Genomic DNA, 12,224 nt, shown 5'->3' on the forward strand with positions numbered 1-12,224 from the left:
AACCCAAGGCCCAGCTCTTACAGGTTGTATGAGATAACTACGTACTCTGTGCTGTAGTTTCCTCATCTCAATAGTACCTACCCACAGGGTCTTGACTACGTAAGTTAATACAGGTTAACTGGCTCTCTCAGTAACTGGCACAGTGGAGGCACTAAATGAATAGTTTGTGTCATGTCACTCCCATATTATCCTTAAGACCTTTACTCAGAGTGGTCTGTGGACCAGTAGTATCAGTCTCATCTGGAGGCTTGTTAAAGATTTTGTCCCCACATCGGACCTGCTGAGTAAGAAGTGATCTGTATTCTAATAAGCACATTAATTCTGAGAATTCTGATTTAGATGTTCACGAAGTATTTCAGGGTGAAGCATGACATCCCCAGCAAAGAAGAAAAGTGCCTTGTGTGTGGTGGTTCTCCCACCAAGCCCTTTGGAGGACCCTTTGTCCACAGGGGGGCAGCATGATCACGTGTGGTTTTCAGGAACACACATCAGCCACTTCTGTTCACCAGGCAAGTCATACTAGTCATCACAGTTTGGACGTCATCTAATTCACTTTATACACATCTTATTTAATCCTCACAGCAACCCTATGAGGTAAATGTTATGTTCCTTTTACAAGTAGGCAGACAGGTCCCAATTCATACAGCTCAGAAATGGCAGTGGCAGAATTCAAACCTACGTTGTTTTCATGCTGTCTTCTGGACTACACCGGGGATCCTGGGCAGAGGTTATTTGGTCCAGATACCAGACTTAAAAAAGCAAGAAGATGTTGACCAGGAAAATGAGGCTCTTCAGGGTTGATGGATGGAGACAGAATGAATGAAATATTTGTTCAGCTTTGTGTTAGGTACTGTGCTAGTCACATCTCCTTGATCCTTTATCTCCAATTTAAAGACAAGAAAACCGAAGCTCAGGGATGTGAAATGTGTTGTCCACAGCTACAGCTAGGAGGGGACAGCATCATTGTCTACTGAGCGTTTCACTACACTGCAGCAGAGAAGGAACCATCCATATGTTCACACAATATATCCTTAATGAGCACCTACTATGTGCTGGCCATAACAATGTCCTCGTGAAGACTGCACCTCAGTATGATAAACTCAGGAAGGGAATACACAAGACCCCTGCGCTCTTTGAGTGAAGGATTATTACAGAGCCAGAAGGAGCATGTTTGGGTCAAACCAAAGGCCAGTCTGTCACACACACATGCACACTAAAAAATTCCTAGGAGAAGTTCTTGAAAGAAGAAGGGAGGCAAATTTTGGGATAAATACATTTAATAGTGGGAGGAGACTCTTGAGATTGAGAGGACTCAGGCCAAAGGCATGACGGGAACTGGGCATGTCTTCTTGGTGGTATCTTCTTTTAAACCTGCTCTTACGAGCATTTATTTACTGATTAAGCAAACCTGAGCACCTCTTCTGTGCCAAGCTTCCAATGGCCTTTGGAGACAGAGATAAATACATAAGGAGGCTCTTCACATGGCCTCATAGTCTAGAGACCATTAGAGTGACCACGTTACACAAAGGCAAAGAGGACAACCAAACTTCTCTGGAAACAGGTCAGAGAAGGTTTCCCAGAAGGGAGCATTCGAGTTGAGCTTTGAAGCATCATCACAGTGGAGGTAGAGAAGGAAGGGAAATACATTGCATGCAGAAGCCCAGGGGACTTGGAAGTCAATCTGAGAACTGGGAGATAGTACGCTTAGCGTGGCTGGAAGAGAGGCTGTGACAGGAGAGGTGGCAGGAGGCAGGCCATAAAAGCCTTGAGTGGCAAAAATGGGGAGTTGTCTGAAGTTAGGGAACGCGGGTACCTGTGTAGATGGATTGGACATCTGTAAAGAGGCAATTGTAGCCCAGGTAAAATAAAAGGCAGTGGTGGACCTAACTAGGACAGTGAGAAGAGAGGACGGGCTCAAGATTTTGGCGGTGGGATGAACAAGATAGAAAGTGATTCAGACAGTGGGGTGTGAAGAACCCGTAAGTTGGATTCAAGGGCTTGTCATCAGAACTGGGGGTAGGGAGTGAAACAGTCAAGACATTAATGAGGGAAAAGCAAGAAGAGAGCCCGCAACAGGAGAAGAGAAAGCAAAAGGCAGTCACACTCTTCCCTGCAGGAACAGTGTGTTGTTTGTAAGCTTCGAGCCAACTCCTCCTGCCCCAGCTGGCTGTGCCATCAGCAGCCAGAATCAACACATTCTCACTCTGGTTCCATGGCTCAGAAAGTTATGTAAACTCAAGAGGCTCCCTTATTCCTAGAGCTGGCTTTCTCTCCCAGCAGTTTGCTAGAAAACCCAAGCCGGTAGCCAGGCAAAACCTTGGAATCTGAGACGAGCCAAGTGGTTGGCTTCTTACAAATGGATGGAGAGAACAGTTAGCTGAGTAGTTAACTGTGTGATGGCGGAGAAAGTTTTTCCTGATGATCAGTGATGATGCCACATATTGGTGACTAATCAAACTTAAGCTTAGAATAACTGACACAATATAATACATACCATTTCTAAAGCACATTTTCATCCTTGAGATCTCACAACTCTTCCGTGGGTGGGCTGAGCAGACAGGTTAGCAGTGCCATCCGACAGATGAGAAAACAAAAGCTCTGATAAGGAAAGTGATTTGTCCAAGGTCACACAGGAGCACAGCCTGGCTAGGACTCAAGCCTCAGAACCCCCAGACCAGTGCATGTCTTATCACCCCCAAACCATACCAGAGAAGAGGTGAGGGGTGAGGCAGGTGTGTGGAAGAAGATGGGGCCCTGGCGACTGGCACTCAGCCACGTACTAGCTGGGTGACCTTTGGCACATCAGGGTCCTTATCCAAAAAAAAAGTGTTGACAACCCTTAAATCACAGGTGTCATGAATGTTAAATGAGACCTACGGGTATAGTATAGTAAATGTGTGCTTCCTGCAGTAGTCAAGGTGAAAAGCGGAAATTGCCATGGTGCTAAGAAGGTAAGGGGATGGTTGGGAATCCCAAAGGGAGGGGAAACCAAGGTAATAGCCATTAGATCCAAGGTGCATTGGGTTCCCTCCCCAACCCCACCAAGGGGGGCTGCTCTCAAGCAGAACAGTTAGTTGAACTTGGTGCGCACTTGGGGCCTGAGTGCTGCCCAGTATTGTAAACCCTCCTCTGGCTTAGGAATGTTCTCGGATTTGTTAACAGCTTTTTTCAATTGTGATAAAATACGCATAACATAGTCTTTTATCATTTTAACCATTTTAAGTGTATAATTCAATGGCATTAATTACATTCACAATGCTGTCTACCCATCACCACTATCTATACTCAAAACGTTTTCATCGTCCCCAACATAAACTGTTCTAAACAGTAACTCCGCCATTCTTCCTCCCCTGGGCACCTCTAATTTGCCTCTGTCTCTGTGAATTTGCCTATTCCAGGTAGCTCATGTAAGTGGAATCATACAACACTTGTCCTTCTGCATCTGGCTGATTTCATTTAACAACGCTGTTTTCCAGATCCATCCATGTTGTAGCATGTATCAGAATTGCATTCCTCTTTGTGGCTGCATAGTATTCCATTGCATGTATACACCACGTTTTGTTTAGCCCTTCATCTGCTGACGGACACGTGGGTTGTTTCCATGTGTTGGCTATTGTGAACAATGCTGCTGTGAACACTGGTGTACAAGTACCAGTCGGAGTCCTTGCTTTTAATTCTCTTAAATTATACCTAGGAAAGGTATTGCTGGGTCATAGTTCTATGTTTAACTTTTTGAGGAATCACTAAACCATTTTTCACAGCAGCTGCACCATTTTACGTTCCTACCGAAAATGCACAAGGGTTCCAATTTCTCCACATCCCTTTACAACATGTATTTTCCTTTTTAAAAAAATTATCGCCATCCTAGTAAGTGTGAAATGATACATCATTGTGTTTCACTAATTTTTCATTCCAGGACAGATGTGTAGGGAGAGAGTGGGGAACTCTGGGAAGAGCCCGGTAGAGGGCCTTGGAGTCGGGCCTGTGAGCTGACGCTGACTGGCCCAGGCCCTGGAGGCTTTCCCTGAGTGTCCCTTAAGAGCCAGAGGGTCTCACGGCTCCCCTGGGAGAAGGTTCTCTCTAGCACCGGCGAGCTGTGGAGGCTCAGCGGCTCCCATAGGAAGAATTGACTGAGCAGAGGCAGCGGGATAGATAACCTTGCTTCTCCAAGGTAAGCCGCTGACGATTCCTCTTTCCCTTTTTACTGCAAAGAGTCCAAACCAGAGATTCCAGAGCGATAGGACCTGGAGAGCATTGCGAAGTTTCTAGGCAGATGGCGCCCCCTACGGGACCTTGTGTAAGTTTTAAAAGATTAATACAATGGTTTGGTTAAGGGAAAAATAAATCTTTTTTTCTGAAACAGAATACAGAGCATAAAGTTAGACAAAACCTTTTCTCCTGGAAAGACATATCTGAATTTCCAAGACTAACGAAAACTTTATCAAAAGAAAAAGGTATGGATTTTTTGAGTTTGAGACACATTAATCTAAGGACTCATTATACACCTGTGAGGTAAGCTCCCATCTACATCTCACACACACACACCCTATACCTCCTTTTCCTCAAGGCCCAAATCAAATGTCACATAAGCCGGTCACACCAGATATGAAGCAATGCCCCTTCTGGACTTTTGTTACACATCACATGTCCCCTTTCTGCAAGTATTGTCATCACGTGGATTTTCTTCTCTGGGAGCTCTTCAAGGACAGAGTCAGAGTCATCCCAGCCTCTTCAGCCCCTGCCAAGGGCCTGGCACAGAGGTGTCAGCAGTAATGACTAGTTGAATGAATGAGTGATGGACCACATACAAAAGTTGTGCCATGAAAATACCATCGGTATCGGTAGCATCGTTCGCCCACTGTGCTCCTGCCCCAAGCACCTGTGAAGCTTTGGAAAGAACCTGTGTCGCTGAGTCAGGTAATCTGCCTGCTAGTCTTGGCTCTGACACTGACACACTGTGGACAGGTCACTTCATCTTCCTGGGCCAGGGAGAGTAACTGCTGCCCTCCCACCAGGTAAGGTGATAAGCAGATGAACAGGAGGCCTCAGAGTCATGGTTTTAGTTACGTTCCACCTGAAAATGTGATGAACTTGAAAGAAGATAGAGGAGGTACTTACCTATGGGGATCCATTTGGGTCATGCCCTTAAACCCTTAGCCAGAAAGACTGTCACCTTACACTTCATTCCTTTGAGACAGTCTTTGATTTCACCAGGGGCTACGCAGTTCAAATGCAAGTATGCCCCTGGCAGGGACAGAGGGACCCTCTGTCACTCAGACCTGAGGGAGAACGAGCCTCGCAAGCATTTGATGGGAAAGGTCATGTGACAAAGCGAATAAAAGAAAGATGGGGCGGAGAGGAAGAAGGGAAAGAGACAGGCTTTACTTCCTAAGGGAGAGAAAGTTGTGGGGAATCCCAAGCTGAGAAAGGAGAAAGTCCAGCGAGAAAGAGGTTAGAAGCAGTTGGTAGGGGAGACCTCCCCAACACCACATCCCGGCTCTGCTTCCAGCTGTGTGAACTTAGGGAAGTCTTTTCTTTGAGCCTCCTTTGCCTCCCTTGCCAAAAGGGATGATAATGGTTGTGAATAAGACAAGGGAAATAAAATAGCTGGCACAGAGTAGGCACAAATGTTTGTCTCCTCCCCTAGTCCTTGGCTGATTTCATAGCTTTGCCAAGTGTACAGCAGTCTGCAGGCAAACGCCCGTCTTCCCACCTCACCCCCTCTCCTTTGGCTTCGCTCAGCTTCAGCAGCCAGGGTCCCCACACAGGGGATTCTTTGAGTGGTTCCATGAAAGGGCAATTTGTGCTGGCTGCCCTCAGCATTGCTGGACAAAGGCCCCCCAGAATCAACACCCTCTCACTTCTTCCTTTCAGACAGCTCTCCCTGCCCCCTTGTGTGGGGAGACAAGTGAGGTAGCCGCTGCTCCCTGCCCTCCATAGGGATACAGTCCTACTCTTTCCATGTGTTTCTGAGCCCCAGTGTGGAAGCCCTCTCAGCCCACTCTACCTGTAGGGCTCTCCCCTTTCTCCCAGCTCCCATGATCCTTAGGGTGAGTACCCCACAGCTTTCCACTTGATTATATCGAATTCTCTATTATATTTGGGCATGTGCTAATTTTGCCTTAAGGGCAGTGAGCAGGCCTCCTCCTTTTCTTCCGTGGAGCACCTAGCATGAGACTGGTCATAAAATAGGTGTTCATTGTGCATCTGTGGAATTGAGGTGATTCATTTGCATATTCAACAAAATACCTCCACCCGACAGGCTCTTAGCCATTAGGCGTTAATGGCACACAAGATAGAGCTTTTCAAAGTCTGGGAAAAGGTTGGAGACTCCTCTCAAAAACTTGGCTCCAAAAGATATTATTGCTAATGATAGCAAAACAACCACAGGAAAATAACATGTAACGCAGACAACAGAGGGCTAGTTAAGACCTTTGGAGACAGCCAGACCTGGATTTGAATCTTACCTCTGTCACTTTACAGCTGTGTAACCTCAGGCAAGTTCCACGTTCTCTGCCTCAGTTTCCCTCATCTGTGAAATGGGGGTAATAGTACCTATCTCGTTGTGAGGACTGAGGAGCCAAATCCACCTAAGTTCTCAGTCCAGTGCCTGGCCTTGGTAAATGCCCAATATGTGGTTACTAATGATAACAATAATAGTCATTCGCGTAAAGAATATTTATTTCTTGGAGTGAGGCTTTCGAGGAATATAGAGTGTAATGCCAGGAGCCCAGGCTGGATGAAGCTGTTGGAGAAAAGGTTGAAGAACAGTGCAAGAAAAAAAAACAAAATCATAAGCAAGCTCTGCCCCAAGTCGGTCCTATTTAGAATTAACTGTCCACCCACTAAGCACTGTTAGGGCCCCACAGCAGGACTAATCAGAGTTTCTGAAGACATGGAGACTCGTGCAAGTATAAAAGAATAAGGCCTTGCCCCTCGCCAGCTGTGCTGCAATGGAGGGACACAGCTGTAAAAGCCATTGAGAGGAAAGGCCTGGTGAGGGAGAAAAGACCAGGCCTCAGGCCAAGCTCCCCTGTGTAACCCCAGGCGTGGCACTAACCCTTCCAGACCTCATTTTCCTGCTCACTTGTCCTCCCTGGGTAGGTGAGGATCAAGAGAAGGAGGGCTAAAGTGTTTTGAAAACGAACATACTGGCCAAACGTAAGGTGGTACTATTTGTAGCTCTAGGGGGCGTCGCTCCTCCTGCCTCCCCCATTTGTATGGCCTTGCCCCTCCCTCCGAGCCTCTGCAGGCCGTCCCCATCTTCAAGACTTGGGCATCTCTCCTGACTGTGACATCTCTGGGGGGGCCTCTCTGCTCCTGGCTCCAACTGTGGCCACATTGTCTCGTGATAATCTGCGGGTCTGGGCAGGGTCAGCACCTAATTCTCCTCTTCATTCCTGGTCCCCCAAAGGGCCTGGCACCGAGTCAGCACCTGGGCAATGTGATCTGAAAAGACAAATGACCCCTTCTGCTCTGGACTGCAGCCTTCAGGATAATCCATCGCTATGGCATGCAACATTTTCACATTGTGCTCAGCTAACATTTCACTCGGGATGAACTTGTCTCATTCCCCTTCTGGTCGTCAGCTCCCAGGAACTGCACCCTGCGCCTCTCACAGCCCCACAGCATGAGCCCCAGCTTGCCCTAGGGATGCTCAGTAAGCACTTGTTGCTTCATTTGCAGCCAGACAGTTCTTGGGTCTCAGTCACCTGGTCAAGATGTTTGATAGTTGTCACCTCTCAGACATTTTGAAAGTAGTGGTTCACAGTACAAGGTTTGGAGCCAGACTATTACCTAACTCCAGCTCTGCCTTCTTGCCTGTAAAATAGGACAATGACTGGATCAAGCTCATAGGTTTGGGAAGGGCATTAACTCACGGATACATATGAGATGTTGCCCGTCCTGTGGGAAACTCACCAAGTTTGCGGTTGCTGTGATTAGCTCAGACGCACCCTGCAGTTCTGAGGTGGCCCGGCTCTGATCCCTGCAGCAGTGAAGAAGGGGAGCAGTGTCGCCCACAGACAGTAGCTTTCTGTCTTAGTCGGTTACTCTGGAACTGCAGGAGGCAGGTTGTCAGGGTGAGACTGAAAGGGAAGCAGAACTTGCGCGCGCACACACACCCCCGCATATATGCCGCTCTGGCAAATTGATTATTCTGAGCTGTAGGGCACTTGAAAAACAGCAAATGCGGGAAAAGGCTTTCTCTGAATTCCCCTTATCTGCCTAAAGACAGATTCGCCAAAAGGAACTCTGTAGTCATAAATCCCATTCCTGGGAGTTTCACCAACCAGGAAAGACTGACTTATCACAGGAGAGGAGACCAGAAGTGGACACCACACCCAGACAGACGACGGCAAACTATCACACCTTCCATCTATTCTAAGGGCCCTTCATCTTTCCTAAAAATCATTTTCTCTCCCCTAAGAGGCCTACATTGTCCCCCTTTCCCTACTAAGATGGTATTTAATCCTGAATTCTAAGCCACCTTGGGGAGCTACTCATTTTTCCGAGTGTCCCCATGTATACATGGTACATACATGTTAATGAACTTGTTTGTTCCTTATTAATTTGTCTCTAACGAGAACTACAGAGGTCTCAGCTAAGAACACTGAAGGGTAGAGGGAAAATTATTTTTCCTCCCCTCCATGTCAGTAATTTAGTAAGAGAATTTCCAGAATCGGGGAGCACTCTGCAGAAATGCTGGGGTGCAACCAGGCTCTGAGCGAGGCTCTGCAGGAAGCTGGATGTCAGCACCTCAGAGCCCTCTCCTTGGAGGCCAGAGAACTCTGGGAAGCAGAAATCCTGACGTGCATGGTGCAGGGTGGGGAGGGGGGGAGGCAGCACAGCATCTAACCACCCAGAACTGGGTGGCTTCTTTGTGAGCAAGACACACGCTCTTACCCATTGAGGAACCTGAGCCAAGTCGCCTGGAATGTCCTCTTTGCACAAGTGCTCAAGTCTGACAGTCACTCATCAAAGCAGCCTTAGCTCCTGCCAGCCCTTCTGCTGCGAAATGTGGCTCCTCGTTAACACTTTGCCTGCAGAAGTTCTACCTGTCCTTCAAAGCACAGCTCGAAGGATGTCTTCTTATTCATTTACCCCCCAAATGTTTGCTAAATGCCTACTAATTTCGAACCAGACCTCCTTCTGGGGGGTACCCAGAGAAATAAGGGGCGCAGAATCTAGTGTGAGCAGCCAGGCAAATAAATAAATACTGAAGTTCAGTGAGATGGGGGCTATAATAATACAGGCATTTACGAAGTATAGTGGGGTCTTAAAGCATCACCCTTTAGGGAAGGCAACTGGCCACAATTAAATAGAGCAATTTCAATTCAAGAAACGTGTGATGACGAAAAAAGAATCAGTACATGTGAAAGAAAATGGCTGGACGCTCAAGTGGTCAGCGAAGGCCTCTCTGAAGTGACGCTGAGCCAAGAGCTCAGCCAGGGACGATTTGAAGGAGCCGCAAATACAAAGGCCTGAAAAGTGGGTATGATTTTGGGGGCAATGAGAATGGTGGTTCTGAGGAATAGAAAGAATCGTGCCTGGAATGTAGTGAGAGGGGAATGGTGGGAGGTGAGCCAGGTTGAGACTATGGCGTAACGGGAATTTTATACTCTGCATTTTTTTCATGCAATGTTATATTGTAAGAATATTCTCAGTTGTGACAAATGCTTTGTAAACATTTTTAATGGCTGTCTTAAAAATCATCATATAAAAAAAGAAGAAAGTTGCTTTCTGCGTAAAAAATATCATCATGTGAGGTACACGGCTGATACAGATACACTCCCTACTCAGTCTTTAGCAGAAATCAGTGGGCAGAAGGGCAAAAAGCCATGGGTCTGGGCTAGGCCCCTCCTGCAAGTGTCCTCATTGCCACCTCTGGGTCCCTGTGGTCAAGGCTCGAAATGGCAAAAGCCCCACTGACCAAACCCCAGAATCTGTTGCTATTGTCCTATTCCCAGCAGAGAGTGTCTGAGTTCCAGAAACTTCTCTCTCCAGCCTTCTTGCCCAGTCCTTTATATTGTCCATTCTGTGACTCATGCCTGGAGGAGAAACAGTGTGAATTCTCAGGTGTCCCCTGGTAAAGGCCACTTCCTTGTCTCCCATTTGCAAGGAATAGACCATGCTGACAACGCCCTCTTCCAGAAGGTTGCTTTCCTTTCTCCTCTCCTACCCTAACTTCTGGCTTCTGGCTTCTCTGGAAAGCCCAGGAATTCCACCGATGTTCTCTCTGCCAACAGTTTAGTCTTCAGGGCTTGAGCTGCAGGGTCTGCGGAATTCCTGTCCATACTCGTGTATCCACTTGTTGGCCACTGGGAGAGGATGGGGAGGAAGAAGAGATCGAGCTCAGCAGAGCGGACAGCGGCCGTGCTCACTGTCGGGGCTGTGTAATGGCCTTAAATTCTGCACCAGGCAACTCAACTGCCTCACCCTGACCCCAGCCCTGCTATGGACTATATATGATGTTGCTTCTAGGAGAGATAAATAGCAAAGAGGACACTGTCCCCTGGAAAAAGCCCCTGACAGGTCCTGTCTGCTATAGACTAATGTTTAAACCTGTGGATTCTAAGAATCAGTCCCCTTTGATTCATGTAGTTCCTAAAAGCCCCCCGCCCCCGTGGTGCCAGACTAACAAGAGAAAAGGGGTGGCTTCTCCTGTCAGTGGCCATCTCAGCGTAAGAATCCCTTCTACTTCTTCTGTCTTCAGAGTTCAGTGCTTTTGAAAACATATATATGACATAAACATGTCCCTACTTAGTTATCTCTTCCTGGTTAGACCATCTCTTCATGGGGAGGCATTGATGGATGGTTCTCACCTTGGGATGGAGGCCTGGGACTTAGCAACTACTTCTCGGCCATGCTCAGGACTCAAGGCCCATCTGGTCAGGTCAATAAACTCTTCCTGACACCTGTTCTGTGACAGGATTCCAATCTGTTGGGGACAACTACCCCAGAATCTGATCGCAATATAACGGGGTTCTGTAATGAAGCTTTTGGAATGAAAGGCCTATGCTATTTTCCATCCACCGCCCCTCCCTTTATTGTGAACCCCTTACCCCATTCACATGCCCTGAAAGGCAGGCCTTACCCCATTTATCTCCCACCAAGACAGGACAGCCAGCATGAAGTGTGTCACCATCCCCTTTACCACTCCTATGCAGGTTCCACCAAAACAGTGCCGCATTCTGAAAACAGAAAGGCCCCGCCCCAGGGGTTTTCAACCCAGAATCTCAGTCTTTGAAAGCACATGACAGAATAAACGCATGCATGTCATTACACGAAAACTGTCCGTGCAGATTGGAGGCAAGGCATGCATCAAACGGCACAAAATGTCTCAAGTTGCCATTTACTCATTCATTTGTGCATGTGTCATTTATTGAGGGCCTCGCCTGCTCCAGGCCCTAAAGATGCAGAGACAAATCCTGTCCAATGCTACTCTCAGGAGCTCACAGTCTTGTGGGAGAGACAGACATAAAAACAGACCAGGACAGGACAGCGTGAGAAGTCCTAGGAGAAAGGTGAGCATAGGGGTGTCACTGGATCAGAGGTGAGGCACTCAACAAAAACCACAAGATGGAAAAAAACGTGCGTCATACAACTAAGAACTTACTAATTCAGACGCTTACCCTTCCTTCAGCACTCGCTGATAGCACCCCTCAGGAAGCCAGCGTTATCACCTCCCCACTTTACCAGCAAGGAAGCAGAGGCTTAGGGGCTTTCAACAATGCAACTAAGAAGGAGCCAAGTCAGAACTCAAGCCCGGGTGTCTTGAATCCAAATCCTACATGTCCTTTTTTCCGCCCATACCCAGCATTTTTTCCTATACACTGTCTATAGACTAACTTTAACCTTGGCCAGCCCCGTGAGTATTCATAGATATCTGCATTGACTTATTGAACGCACTGTGCTAAGTGCTTCGTAGGCATGATCTCATTTATTTGTCCTCATTTCATTCCTGAATTCAGTAAGGGCCGCCATCCCTGATTGACTGACTAATTTGAAATTGGGTGGAAATATTCATTCATTCAACAAATCTCTTACTCCCTCCTCTGGGCCTCACCTGGTCTCACTCTCTATTGCCATATGTGGTTACTGCCTGTCACCTCGCCGTGAGCTCCTGGAGGACAGGACTCTGAATTTTCCTCATACCCTCGCTGCCTCCAGCCAGCCCTCAGTGTTTACTGAATGAACGACTGAGGAGACCAGTTGCTGGAGAG

General features: G+C 47.4%; 1 protein-coding gene across 1 annotated transcript in view; it reads right to left on the bottom strand.

Annotated features, from left to right (window-relative positions):
- Positions 1-9,678: 9,678 nt before the first annotated feature.
- Positions 9,679-12,224, bottom strand: part of P4HA3 (prolyl 4-hydroxylase subunit alpha 3) — a 41,001-nt gene continuing 38,455 nt past the window's right edge. Inside the window, exons 12-13 of the mRNA XM_033119047.1 lie at positions 11,096-11,192; positions 9,679-10,319 (exon numbers count right to left, since the gene is read on the bottom strand). Of these exons, the coding sequence (XP_032974938.1) occupies positions 10,249-10,319; positions 11,096-11,192 (168 nt within the window). The 3' untranslated portion in view covers positions 9,679-10,248. The remainder of the gene's footprint in view (positions 10,320-11,095; positions 11,193-12,224) is intronic.

The sequence above is a fragment of the Rhinolophus ferrumequinum genome, chromosome 11 (genome assembly GCF_004115265.2).
Source record: "Rhinolophus ferrumequinum isolate MPI-CBG mRhiFer1 chromosome 11, mRhiFer1_v1.p, whole genome shotgun sequence".
NCBI classification, from domain to species: domain Eukaryota; kingdom Metazoa; phylum Chordata; class Mammalia; order Chiroptera; family Rhinolophidae; genus Rhinolophus; species Rhinolophus ferrumequinum.